The following is a 14,582-nucleotide window of genomic DNA, read 5'->3' as shown; positions in this document are numbered from 1 at the left end:
CTTGATATCATAATGATGTTCGAGGTCTAGAAGAGCGAAGACAGAAGGACAAAACAGAGCTGGAGGGAAGGAGCGAGCCGGTAGAAGACCATGCAGAGTTAAATTTCCTGGCAAAATGTAGGTAAAACCAGTGAATTTGAATTTCTTTTTATTCGCTCATTATTAGACACAACAATGGATAAGAGGGATGCAGTTTCTGGAGAAAGGAAAAACTAAATCTATATTTTATAAAACAAAAGATATTTTATAATATATGAAAATACATTTCTGCTCCTGTCTGGTATCCATGTCTATATGTGTGCCAGATTATTCTCAGGGAAGGGATCTGTAAACATCTTGCTCTGATTATCATCATGTTCCTATTAAGTCCTTCAATTTCCACGACTAAGCAATAAACATTAATTGAATTGAATGAGGCTGAACTGCAATACCACACACGACCTGTAGACAAATGTGGCCCCGTTTTTCAAAATCAATAGCCATATTTTCCTTATCTTGTACTATCCGTTAAAAAAAGGAAGATCTTCATTTCTACAGGAGCCTAAGAATGTTTAGCAAACTGTAGTTATAAAAGTGTATTTATATTTACACAATTTGCATTCTGAATATATAATTGATAACTCTTTATTCTTAAGGTCCCATTATAAGGAAATAAATAAGTGACTTTAATTTTCTTTTTTTACCTTTATTTCAAAGGGGATTCCCTTACCTACCACCAGGGGCGCCCATTCTCTACCAAGGACAGAGATAATGATGTTGCGGTAACAAATTGTGCCTCATCGTATAGAGGAGCATGGTGGTATAAGAACTGTCACCGCACCAACCTCAACGGCAAATATGGAGAGTCAAGACACAGCCAGGTAGGCGACCACAAGACTCGTAAAATAGATTTCGGTCTATGAATGAACAACTGTATATACACATATACATATATCAACTAGAATTATAAGTGTATAAAGAAGTATTCCTCATTGAGAAACTCCATTATTATAATGAAAAGATAGGGTCTAGGGACAGGTGAACAAAATGTCTTTTTTCAGACTAGTAAACTCCAAAACTCACCAGAAAATGGTCAAAGCATATGCATTTCTATGTAAAAGCAACCCTCTATTCATATATTCAGTTTTTTGAGCATCGTTTAACCACTTAAGGTCTCCAAAGACACCAATTGGTTAAAAAAAATGTGAGCTGATCATTGTTTGGGTGCTATATAGATGACGTCTTTTTGAGTATTTTGCAAGTTTTGTCAGGTTAAAGAAATGTTAGCAGTTTCTTCATTGTTGAATGTAATTTTAAAAAAAGGTAGAAAGCACCAGGAAAAAAAGATGCAACAAAAACACTGGAAGAAAACACTCAAAACCATCTAAAAACACTCATGAAATTACCAAAATACATTAAAAAAGACACTTCAGAAAAAAAACACCATTTTCCTATTGAAAAACTTTGTGGATTCACCTACATGAAAAAAAAACCATCATGGTCACATATCCTAAGAATATTTGTCCCAGAATGTTTAACCATCCATGTGAATCGTGTAATACTTCACATTCCCTGTGGGGGCACTGCAGGAAAAATAAACATTTATTGCAGGTGATCATCGAGGCTTCTTGAAGAATATGATCCGCTTGTTTTTAAGGTACCCTGCCAAAAGGAAGTATACAAAATAGAGATTTTTTTTTGCCTTAAAGGGGTGGTCCAGGATTCTTCCAGGATCCTTAGGATTAGTCATCAATATCAGATAGTGGTGACTTTTTTGTGTGCTGTTGCTCAGCTCTCATTCACATGAAATGGAGCTGAGCCGCAGAACCCAAGAACCAGCCGCTACACAATGTATGGAGCTGTATTGTTTTGGGTCCTTACATTGTGTACTTCTTGTGGCTGCCATTGATCGGCAGGGGGACCAGATATCCTACAGATAGCTTATAATTATCTTAGTCCTGGACTAAATTACTTAGACTACTACTAACATTCGACTACAGTTTTTTTGGTAGTATACCAAAGCATCTTATTAAAGGCATTGGCCGGAATTTTCAAGTTTGCAATATTCCACAAATGTCTTAAGGTTCTACCACAGGCTTCAATTAGTAAATATAGGGTTGTATTACCTAATGCCGAGCTGCTTCTTAGTAGGGTCTAAGGAAATCAAGGCTTTCTTTTTTACTTAACTGCATGTATTTTGGATTATAAATGTACTTTATCTCACAGCAGCATAATGTACTGTAGAGACAGAGACCCTGATTCCTTCCAGAGATTTGTCCCTTCCTGGGTTGTTTGCTGTAGTATTGATAAAATCCCTGTTTGGCAGCTTTCTGCCTATGCACAGTGAAAACAGAAAGTTGTCAATCAGTGGTTTGGACGAAGTTATACAGAGCTCAACATTCAGAAAACTGGGAGATCTGCAGAAGAGAAAACAGTGATTTTATCAAAATTATAGCACGCAGCCCAGTATTTGACACATTAAAATTAATTTTTAGCCCAAATGAATCTAAAGGGAATCTGTCACCAGGTTTTTGCCTGTAAATTTGAGAACAGCATAATGTAGAGAAAGAGACCCTGATTCCAGCGATGTGTCACATACTGGACTGCCTCGTGTAGTTTTGATAAAATCACTGCTTTATCAGCAGGAGCTTATCACTACATGTCAAACAGATTTTTGCACAATCTTTGCTGACTGTCATGGCGGCGTCAGGCTCTGTTCACATTATAGATTTTGACACTTTGCCCGTTGGTTTTTCTGGTGTCTGGGATCAATACAAGAAGATTTGGGCATTGACCTGCTACTGTATGTGCTAATTCATAGGCAGCCTGGCAAGAGTTAATCTGTGCTAGTCTGTGTGATACTTTGATCATTGTGGGGAGGCTTATCACATTTGCTGCCCTCCTATTTATGCTGGTTGAATCCTTCCACCCATGCCAGCTATAGTTTATTCTATGTTGGTCTGTGAAGTGTGGTGACTCAAATGCCGGCATCACACGGGACGATCTATCATGCGATCGCACGAGCGATCGTACCTGCCCCCGTCATTTGTGCGTCACGGGCAATTAGTTGCCCGTGGCGCACAAAGTAGTTAACCCCCTGTCACACGTACTTACCTCCCGGACGATGTCGAACATCCTCTTCCTGAAGGGGGAGGGACGTTCGGCGTCACAGCGACGTCACACGGCAGCCGGCCAATAGAAGCGGAGGGGTGGAGATGAGCGGGACGTAACATCCCGCCCACCTCCTTCCTTCCACATTGCCGGCGGGACGCAGGTAAGCTGTGTTCGTCATTCCCGAGGTGTCACACGGAGCGATGTGTGCTGCCACGGGAACGATGAACAACCGGAGCACAGAAGGAGGACCGACATTTTGAAAATGAACGACGTGTCAACGAGCAACGATAAGGTGAGTATTTTTGCTTGCTATTTTTGCTCGTTCACAGTCGGTCGGAGGTGTCACACGCTACGATATTTCAAACGATGCCGGATGTGCGTCACTAACGACGTGACCCCGACGACATATCGCCCGATATATCGTAGCGTGTGATGCCGGAAAGACTCTCTGATAAAAATTGTGCTTATTGCTTGGTGCAGTTGTGGATTTTACCTCTGTTGTTTTGTAGCTTCTTTCCTGCTCTTGTTTTTCTTCCTGAATCTCTTATTGTCTTAACCTTTGTGTGTGCGTGCTATGTGACAGAGTTTTGATTTTCCCTCGTCTGTCTTTATCTGTGGTTTTCATCACACTCCTGCCCTGTCCCTCCTTGAAAGGAGTGGGGGGGGGGAAATCAGATCAGAACTGGTCAGGAGAAGGGGCAGGAAGGAGACTCAGGCATCTCCACCATCAGACGTATCCCAGAGGTTGGAGATAGCATAGGGCCGCCTAGCTTGAGGGACAGGTTAAGAGCCTCGATTTCCTGCTGTCCCAAAGTCATTGTGACACTAGAGGACTAGTAAACCTGGTAGTCAAGCATATCCCTGAGTTGTGTGTAACCCCGCCCCCACCACTGATTGGCAGCTTTTTAGCTATGCTCAGTGTACACAGAAATCTGCTAATCAGTGCTGTGGTCGGGGTTATACAGAGAGAAGTAGTAGATCTGCAGCAGATAAAAAAAGGGATTTTTACCAAAACAACTGCATTCAGATCAGTAAGTGATACATCACTGGAATTGGGGTCTCTGCACCTACACAATGCCTCTCTCAGATGGGGAAGCAAAAACCTGGTGACAGATTCCATTTAATTAAAATAAATTGTGTCCATATCCTTTAAGATGATTCTTATGACCTAAAGTCAGATAATCAGCATTAGAGCAAATAAAATACACCGGTCTCGGTTACCAAGCCGGGAATATAAATTGCTTAAAATATCTGCAGCCAAAATGAACATTAAGAATAGTTTGCAGCTTGGTGGGGAGCCAGGGCTGCAAAGGGAAGATTTAAAAGAAATGATTAAAATTTCAGGTCTTGGTATTTTCTTGCTCGGCTCCTATGCAATCTTCTGCATCACAGAGAAGAAATATTGTTGGCTTCAGATTCATATCCTGTGTTACAAATATACTTCTTAATAGATAGAAAACCAAAATGATATTACATGTTTTATCTAGATTTTTTTCATTAAAAGATAACACAACATGAAAATGAAAAAGGTGTAAATCTGGACAGTGCTCCCTCCTCGCCTGTATACTGTAGGCCCCCACATACATCATGGTATTTGCCATGATACAGCAAAAGAGTTATCCTGTAATTTTACACCTAATATATCAGACTATGAACAGAAGATATCACTATCAAACAGACTGTTAGTATTAAGAATGGACTCTGATGATCTTCTGTTTGTTTTCTTCAGAATTACATATTTGTTCTTTTACGATATTTCATGGCAGTGCAGAATATAAGTGCAGCACGAGAGAAGACCTAGAAAATGAGCCGAATGAAACAGGGGAGAATTACAGCCAGAGGTTATGGGATTGGTATGGAAATGGGACCTTAGATTGTTATCCAAGGTTATGAGAAATTATCATCACCTATTCGCCGGATAACTTCCAGATCGGTGGGATCCGACTGCTGAGACAACAATGAACAATTTATTCACCTGCCTCATGAACTTATTCTTCACTCAGAAAAGCACAGCTCAACTAAGTCTTACTCAGACAAGACAGACTGTGAGTTTGCTGTGGTGTCAGTTTACGCAGCCTATTATTGTCTATGAAGAGAGAAGAAGGGAGAAGCAGTGAGGATTAGAGTAAGGAAAGAGGCAGAGGCAGATAAAGAAAGATCTTTCTGAGCTTTCTAACAAGTCTTTTACATTACGAAAAACAACTCAACTCTGTCTTCCTCAAACAAGACAATGGGTTCACTGTGGTGTCAGGTTACACAGCCCATTATTACCTATGAGGAGGTGTGGAGGGAGGAGGAGTAGAGTGAGGAAACAGGCAGAAACAGTATAGATATATCGTTCTGAGCTTTCTAACAAGTTTTTTACCTCAAGCAAAAAAAAGCTCAACTTTTTCTTTCTCAGACAAGACAGACTGTGAGTTCTCTGTGGTGTCAGTGTACACAGCTTATTATTGCCTATGAAGAGAGGAGGAGGAGGGAGGAGGAGTAGAGTGAGGAAACAGGCAGAGGCAGATATAGAAAGATTGTTCTGAGCTTTCTAATACGTCTTTTACCTTACGAAAAAAAAACCCAGTTCAACTCTGTCTTCCTCAGACAAGACAATGAGTTCACTGTGGTGTCAAGTTACACAGCCTATTATTACCTATGAAGAGGGGAGGAGGGAGGAGTAGAGTGAGGAAACAGACAAAGGCAGATATAGAAAGATCTTTCTGAGTTTTCTAATAAGTCTTTTACCTTACAAAAAAACAGCTCAACTCTGTCTTACTCAGACAAGACAGACTGTGAGTTCCCTGTGGTGCCAGGTTACACAGGCTATTATTGTCTGTGGAGAGAAGAGGAGGGAATAGTAGAGTGAGAAAACAGGCAATATAGAGAGATCCTTCTGAGCTTTCTAACAAGTCTTTTATCTTATGAAAAATTCAGCTCAACTCTGTCTCCCTCAGACAAGACAATGAGTTCACTGTGGTGTCAGGTTACAGAGCCCATTATTACCTATGGCTGAGGCAGATATAGAAAGATCTTTCTGAGCGTTCTAACAAGTATTTTACCTTATGAAAAAAACAGCTCAACTCTGTCTTACTTAAACAAGGCACACAGTGAGTTCACTGTGGTGTCAAGTTATACAGCCTATTATGGCCTATGGAGAGAGGAGGGAGGAGCAGTGAGGAGTAGAGTGAGGAAACAGGATGAGGCAGCATAGAGAGATCATTCTGAGCTTTCTAACAAGTCTTTTACCTTACTCCATAGCTGACTTAAAATCCACATACAGCAATGCTGTATAATTTCTTCCACGCTGCTTCTTCTGCCTGGGTGCTACAAAATAAATGAGTACTGTTTTTAAATCTGTGGCGATACATGATTTTGGAACTCCATATCCGCAAGCAATACAGATAAACCAATAAATTAATCACACAGAATGATGTGGACATTTACTTCAGGGTATGTAATTAACTCATACGAATAGTTAGGAAGAGGCAAAACATAGCAGTGATTATTATTTCTTTAGCCTAGGATATCCTTTTGCTTTCGAGCCTCCCAGCAGCATTATAAGATGTGCTGTGATCTAGAGGTTGAGTTTCTACCATGTACAGTATATTAATATTGATTTTTTTTTTTCTAAAATTAATTTTCCCTTGGTTTTTTATTTATTTTGCTCATGTAACCCTTACAGTAAAGAAACTCGAACTCAAGGAGTCTGCTAAAGGGAAGACATTATTGTTTTTTGATGTAGCAAAAAAATGAATCAAATCTGAGGCTTCATTTAAACATAAAGAAATAATGTTTATTACAATCTAAAATAAGATTTTGGGTGCTATTAATTTAGTCAATTTGAAGTAGTGCATCCTCTGCAGCCGCCACGTTTATGAGGATGGGGCTCTAAAATGTCTCATCCTCTCTAGTCACTATACAGTGCCTACAAGTAGTTTTCAACCCCCTGCAGATTTAGCAGGTTTGATAAGATGCAAATAAGTTAGAGCCTGCAAACTTCAAACAAGAGCAGGATTTATTAACAGATGCATAAATCTTACAAACCAACAAGTTATGTTGCTCAGTTAAATTTTAATAAATTTTCAACATAAAAGTGTGGGTCAATTATTATTCAACCCCTAGGTTTAATATTTTGTGGAATAACCCTTGTTTGCAATTACAGCTAATAATCGTCTTTTATAAGACCTGATCAGGCCGGCACAGGTCTCTGGAGTTATCTTGGCCCACTCCTCCATGCAGATCTTCTTCAAGTTATCTAGGTTCTTTGGGTGTCTCATGTGGACTTTATTCTTGAGCTCCTTCCACAAGTTTTCAATTGGGTTAAGGTCAGGAGACTGACTAGGCCACTGCAACACCTTGATTTTTTCCCTCTTGAACCAGGCCTTGGTTTTCTTGGCTGTGTGCTTTGGGTCGTTGTCTTGTTGGAAGATGAAATGACGACCCATCTTAAGATCCTTGATGGAGGAGCGGAGGTTCTTGGCCAAAATCTCCAGGTAGGCCATGCTATCCATCTTCCCATGGATGCGGGCCAGATGGCCAGGCCCCTTGGCTGAGAAACAGCCCCACAGCATGTTGCTGCCACCACCATGCTTGACTGTAGGGATGGTATTCTTGGGGTCATATGCAGTGCCATCCAGTCTCCAAACGTCACGTGTGTGGTTGGCACCAAAGATCTCGATCTTGGTCTCATCAGACCAGAGAACCTTGAACCAGTCTGTCTCAAAGTCCTCCAAGTGATCATGAGCAAACTGTAGACGAGCCTTGACATGACGATTTGAAAGTAAAGGTACCTTACGGGCTCGTCTGGAACGGAGACCATTGCGGTGGAGTACGTTACTTATGGTATTGACTGAAACCAATGTCCCCACTGCCATGAGATCTTCCCGGAGCTCCTTCCTTGTTGTCCTTGGGTTAGCCTTGACTCTTCGGACAAGCCTGGCCTCGGCACGGGAGGAAACTTTCAAAGGCTGTCCAGGCCGTGGAAGGCTAACAGTAGTTCCATAAGCCTTCCACTTCCGGATGATGCTCCCAACAGTGGAGACAGGTAGGCCCAACTCCTTGGAAAGGGTTTTGTACCCCTTGCCAGCCTTGTGACCCTCCACGATCTTGTCTCTGATGGCCTTGGAATGCTCCTTTGTCTTTCCCATGTTGACCATGTATGAGTGCTGTTCACAAGTTTGGGGAGGGTCTTAATTAGTCAGAAAAGGCTGGAAAAAGAGATAATTAATCCAAACATGTGAAGCTCATTGTTCTTTGTGCCTGAAATACTTCTTAATACTTTAGGGGAACTAAACAGAATTCTGGTGGTTTGAGGGGTTGAATAATAAATGACCCTCTGAATAAACTTTTCACAATTTAAAAAAAAAGAAATAACATTCTTTTTTGCTGCAGTGCATTTCACACTTCCAGGCTGATCTACAGTCCAAATGTCACAATGCCAAGTTAATTCCGAATGTGTAAACCTGCTAAATCTGCAGGGGGTTGAAGACTACTTGTAGGCACTGTATATGTGTATAACAAATCCGGAATATCCACACTTGCACATATGTTGAACACCAATTTTTGAATATTCAAGTGGTGCCCCCAGGAATGACCCCAAAGCATCCACTTTAAAATAAGGCTATGCCCCTTCTTCTGTTGTGTGAATGTCCCAACAAAATCAGGAGAAAAGTATGAATAATATACAAAATCATATCCGAAAAAAGGAATAATTGAGAAAAGTCACAATATATCGATGATTAATTTATAAAATGATGTCATCGAACACAGCTTGTTAAATCGGTGCTGTCTCAATATAGAGATAAATAGTGATATTTCTGCAAAAAGATCAAAAGACAGTGATGGCAAGTGTATGTATCATAAGTCTGATACTACTGTATAGGAAAGATGTCATAATATGGTGATCTTGTGCACAGTATTAGGGATAGAATAGGAATAAGCAAGGGTAATAATAAGTTGCGCTCTGACTAAGAACAACAGTGATGTCACATAGGAAGGATAATTGATGTAGTGATGTATCAGTGTAAGGAGGTGGACAGGCTGTCACATTCCCCCTGATGACACCAATTGTATTAAAGGCTTTTGCCACCTAATCAGAGAGCAGCATAGCATAGGGGCAGGGATCCTGATTCCAGTGATGCGTCACTTATTTGGCTGCTTAGTGTAGTGTTGATAAAATCACTGTTAACTTAGCAGGAGATTATCATTACAGGACTACTTGGCGTGCTGCCAGGTAGTCCAGCATATTCATGAGCTCTGTATAACTGCTAGATCTGCAGCAGAGAAAATATTGATTTTATCAAAATGACAGCAAACAGCTCAATAAGTGACACATCGCTGGAATCAGGGTCTCTGTCTCTACATTATGCTGCTCTCAGATGAGATAGCAAAAACCTGGTGACAGATTCCCTTTAATGTAATGTTTTATGCCTCTTATATCTGCTAGTGGTATAAATATGTTCAATCCTCCTATAGTCTGCAGTTCCTGTTAGTCAGGTATGATAGGCCAGAAAAGAGATCAAACGGCACTCTCCAAAGTATGAATGAAGATCTTCTTTATTTAACAAATGGTGCAGGATAAAAAGCAGGAGAGGAGCTAGGTGCAGACCCCCTCCAGGACGACGGCCATTTTGCGTTTAATTACGCTTTGACAGGTCCATGTCATGGACCTGTGGAAGCGTAATTAGACTCGAAACGGCCGTAAATAAAGAAGATCTTCATTCATACTTTGGAGAGTGCCATCTGATCTCTTTTTTGGACTTCATATGGAACACTTCTATTTACGTGATGTGCACCTTCAAGCTGAGATCATGGAGCACCTGAACTGATCCTCACCCCTGTGTGACACCCTGTGAAGGTAACGCTTGGTAGTGCGGGACTTTTTCCTTCTGTATTATTGCCATTCAGGTATGATAGGGTTAATGCGTTTTGGATCCAATAGATCCTTACTCATATCTGAGTTGGATCCGAAACGTGTCATCTGTTTCCCTTTTAATGGAGTCCTAACCTTGGAATTTTAAAATGTGAAATAAAGTTTTAAAAAATTTTTTTGTTTAAAAGAACAGAAAGTCCTCAGTGGTTGATACCTTTTAATGGCTAACTGAAAAGATGGTAATAATTGCAAGCTTTCGAGACTACTCAGGTCTCTTCATCAGGCATGGTATAACACAAAATCTGAAGATTTTAAAAGGTATCAACCACTGAGGACTTTCTGTTCTTTTAAACAAAATTTTTTTTTATCTCTACTGGCTAACACGGTACAAAGATATATTTTACTTGTATCAAAATAAAGTTTTGGAATTTTTTATCGTTTAGGATTGCTGGATTTTTCTTGATTTTTTTTTAGAAAAAGTATATCTAAATATCTTTTACCATATTCTAATGAGGCCAGGGACTAGTTGCAATGATATTACTTCCTCTGGCTAGTCGGTCCCCTTATCATGTAAGCACACCTCTGTGAGCATGCTAACATGCTAATGAACGTGCTGCATTTGAGGCATGGTCGCTCTCACTTCTGCTGCCACCGCTGGTTTTTGGCTCAGTGCGCAAGGTCAGAACATCCCTGGACTTCCGGTTATGCGCACTAGACCATTTTGAAGGTGGGACGCGTATACCCAGCTTCATAGTGCGCATGCTTGGAATTCCAGGTCTTCTGATCATATGCACTGAGCCAAAATCCAGCGTCGGGCACGGTGGTAGCAGAGAGGTGAGATTGACCATGCCTCTGACACTGCGCATCATTAGCATGTTAGCACACCAACAGTGGCATACTTACATGATATGGGGGCCGACTAGCCAAGGGAAGTAACACCCTTGTGACTAGTCCCTGCGCTCATTAGCATATCATAAAGGATACTTAGATAAAGAGATCTTTAGAAAAAGTATTTCTATGCTACTATATTCTGGGCAAGGAATAGCAATATGCACCCAGCACCCCTCTTGGTTCTGGGTGCATACAGGACCTCATAGGTTCCCTTTAAAACAAATGGTGTCTTAAAAAACTACTACTCGTCTCTAAAAAAAATGTAATTTTATACAGCTATGGTGACAGTAAAATAAATATGTTATGTATGGAAGATGAGGAGCAGAAAAACAAAATTGCAAAAACAAAAATTAGCTTCGCAGGGGAGGGGTTAATCTGAGTTTAGATCTCTGCATGTAGACTCAACCTCTGCATCCATGTGTTACAATGCGCTGAATATTCCGGGTATTTGCTATGGCTTCGCTAATCTTGATGCATCTTCCAGGATATAATTTGATTTATATAGGATGAATTTACCGGTTACAGAAAATCAACATCACGGATACACTAAACAGCTAATCAAATACCGGTACATTACGGAGCTGGGAGATGTGTTGCTGGTTGGAATCATATATCAACAACGAGCAGTAAATCTATTAACACGGACAAATCCAGCAATCCACTCCATCAGGAAGATTAGAATTTTTTTTTATTTATTAAAATGTGGTTTGTTACTGAATTATCCAACAGCAAATTAACCTGCTTCATATGACATACTGCTCATTATAACTTTCCTTATTATTATTATTATCATTTATTATTATTATAGCACCATCAATTCCATGGCGCTTTACATGTGAAAGGGGTGTACATAATAGGGGCAAGTACAATAATCATAAACAATAGAAGACACAGACAGGTACATGAGGAGAGAGGTCCCTGCCCGCGAGGGCTCACAGTCTACAAGGGATAGGTAAGGATACAGTAGGTGAGGGTAGAGCTGATTGTGCGGCGCTGCATCAAATTGAGGGTTACGGCAGGTTGTAGGCTTGTCGAAAGAGGTGGGTCTTCAGGTTCCTTTTGAAGCTTGTCAAGGTAGGCGAGAGTCTGATGTGTTGTGGCAGAGCATTCCAGAGTATGGGGGAGGCACGGGAGAAATCTTGGATGCAATGGTGGGAAGAGGAGATGAGAGGGGAGTAGAGAAGGAGATCTTGTGAGGATCGAAGCTTACGTGCAGGTAAGTACCGGGATACTAGGTCAGAGATGTAAGGAGGAGACAGGTTGTGGATGGCTTTGTAGGTCATGGTTAGGGTTTTGAAGTGGAGTCGTTGGGCAATGGGAAGCCAGTGAAGGGTTTGGCAGAGAGGAGAGGTCGGGGAGTAGCGGGGGGACAGGTGGATTAGTCGGGCAGCATAGTTTAGAATAGATTGTAGGGGTGCGAGACTGTTAGAAGGGAGGCCACAGAGCAGGAGGTTGCAATAATCCAGGCGGGAGATAAGGGCATGTACTAATGTTTTTGCAGCTTCTTGGGAAAGGAGTGTTCGGATCCGTGAAATATTTTTAAGTTGGAGGTGGCAGGAGGTGAAGAGGGCTTGGATGTGTAGCTTGAAAGAGAGATCAGAGTCTAGGAATACTCCCAGGCAGCGAGCACGAGGGACCGGGGAGAGTGGGCAGCCATTGACATTGATGGATATGTCAGGTGGGGGAGTTGAGTGATGGGGGGGGAAAGACAATGAATTCTGTTTTGTCCATCTTCAATTTTAAGAATCGGGCAGAGAAAAAGGATGAAATAGCAGACAGACATTGTGGGATTCTGGTTAGTAGGGAGGTGATGTCAGGTCCAGAGAGGTAGATCTGCGTATCATCAGCGTAGAGATGATACTGAAAGCCGTGGGACTCTATGAGCTGTCCCAGGCCAAGGGTGTAAATGAAGAACAGCAGGGGTCCAAGAACTGAACCTTGGGGGACCCCGACAGATAGGGGGCGAGATGAGGAAGTGGTGTGAGAGTAGGAGACGCTGAAAGTTCGGTCGGTTAAGTATGAGGAGATCCAAGATAACGCCAAGTCTGTGATGCCCAGAGACAAGAGAATTTGTAGTAGAAGGGAGTGGTCTACTGTGTCAAAGGCAGAGGACAGGTCCAGAAGGAGGTGGACAGAGTAGTGTCGCTTGGATTTTGCGGTTAGTAGGTCGTTAGTGACTTTTCTTAGGGCAGTTTCAGTGGAATGATAGGGTCGGAAGCCAGATTGTAGTCGGTCAAAGAGGGAGCAGGAGGAGAGGTAAGAGGACAGTTCAAGATGGACATGCTGTTCCAGTAGTTTTGAGACATAAGGAAGAAGTGATATGGGGCGATAGTTTGACACAGAGGAAGGATCAAGGGATGGCTTTTTGAGGATGGGTGTGATGGAGGCATGTTTAAAGCATGAAGGAAATACACCAGTTGTTAATGATAGGTTGAAGAGATGGGTTAGGGTTGGGATGAAGACTGTTGTGAGATTGGGGATGAGGTGAGATGGGAGTGGATCGAGCAGGCAGGTTGCGAGATGTGATCTTGAGAGTAGAGTGGAAAGATGATCTTCTGTCATGGTGGTGAAGCTGGATTTGGAGGAATAAGGCTGAGTAGTTGTGAGGAGTGGCTGTGGTGATTGTGGGCCAAAGCTTGCTCTGATGATTACGATGACGCGGCGCTCTGTATTTATGGTGATGTCAGCTTGTTTGGTTGTAAAGCTTACCAGAGATAGAAGGAACCCAATTAGAAAAATGCCAAACCAAAGAAATGAGCCAGACCATATGTTGGTATTAGTGCAAACTGTTGGTGCATGTTCACACTGTGGCTATTTAACAAACAAAACCTGAGATAAAACCAAAATGAGAAAATACTCTGTTGTAAGCAAATAAATAGTAACAGTAAATATAAATAATATAGGGTACTTAAGTAAGTTCTCTGTGTTCCACAAATGACTTTCGATTAACATCCACACTAATCCGAACCTCCCACTCCTGGCTCCAAGACTTCTCCCGACTTGTGCCAATCCTCTGGAATGCTCTACCCCAAGAAAGTAGAAAGATCCACAACTAACACAACTTTACACGTTTCTTAAAAACAAATCTTTTTAGGGTGGCCTATCACTCTCCCCAATCGAAGTTAATTCATATACTGTATATCCCCTCCACTATTTCTCAGAACATAATTTTCTGAGGGGGGACTGTGGGGGCATTATATTGTCTTGAGCGACTGTGGGGGCATTATGTTATGTTGAGGACTGTGGGGGAATTATACTATGTTGGGGGGGGATGTATGAGGTTGCACGCTGTGGGGGACTGTGAGGGCATTTTACTATCTGGAGGGGCTGTGGGGGCATTATACTATGTTTGGGGACTGTAGGGGCATTATTCTATGTTGGGGGGCTCTGTGATAATCACACTGTGTGGGCATTATACTGTTTGGGGGGGCATTATACTATGTTGGGGGCTGTGGGGGCATTATACTATGTTGATGGGCTCTGTAAGGATCACACTGTGTGGGGGGACTGTGGGGGCTTCATACTGTCTGTGAGCTGTGAGGGTATCATACTATCTAGGTTGGTTGTGGGGGCATTATACTATGCTGGGGGGCTGTGGGGGCTTCATACTGTCTGTGAGCTGTGAGGGCATCATACTATCTAGGTTGGTTGTGGGGGCATTATACTATGCTGGGGGGCTGTGGGGGCATTATATTTTGTTGGAGTGCTCTGTGAGGATTACACTGCATGGGAGGACTTC

General features: G+C 41.8%; 1 protein-coding gene across 2 annotated transcripts in view; it reads left to right on the top strand.

Annotated features, from left to right (window-relative positions):
• Positions 1–14,582, top strand: part of TNR (tenascin R) — a 616,331-nt gene that overhangs the window by 583,713 nt on the left and 18,036 nt on the right. For both annotated transcript variants that reach the window (XM_075320147.1, XM_075320148.1), the window contains one exon: positions 697–860. In XM_075320147.1, the coding sequence (XP_075176262.1) occupies positions 697–860 (164 nt within the window). The remainder of the gene's footprint in view (positions 1–696; positions 861–14,582) is intronic.

This window comes from Anomaloglossus baeobatrachus, chromosome 8, assembly GCF_048569485.1.
Source record: "Anomaloglossus baeobatrachus isolate aAnoBae1 chromosome 8, aAnoBae1.hap1, whole genome shotgun sequence".
Classification (NCBI taxonomy): Eukaryota; Metazoa; Chordata; class Amphibia; order Anura; family Aromobatidae; genus Anomaloglossus; species Anomaloglossus baeobatrachus.
This window is presented reverse-complemented; position numbering and strand designations above follow the sequence as displayed.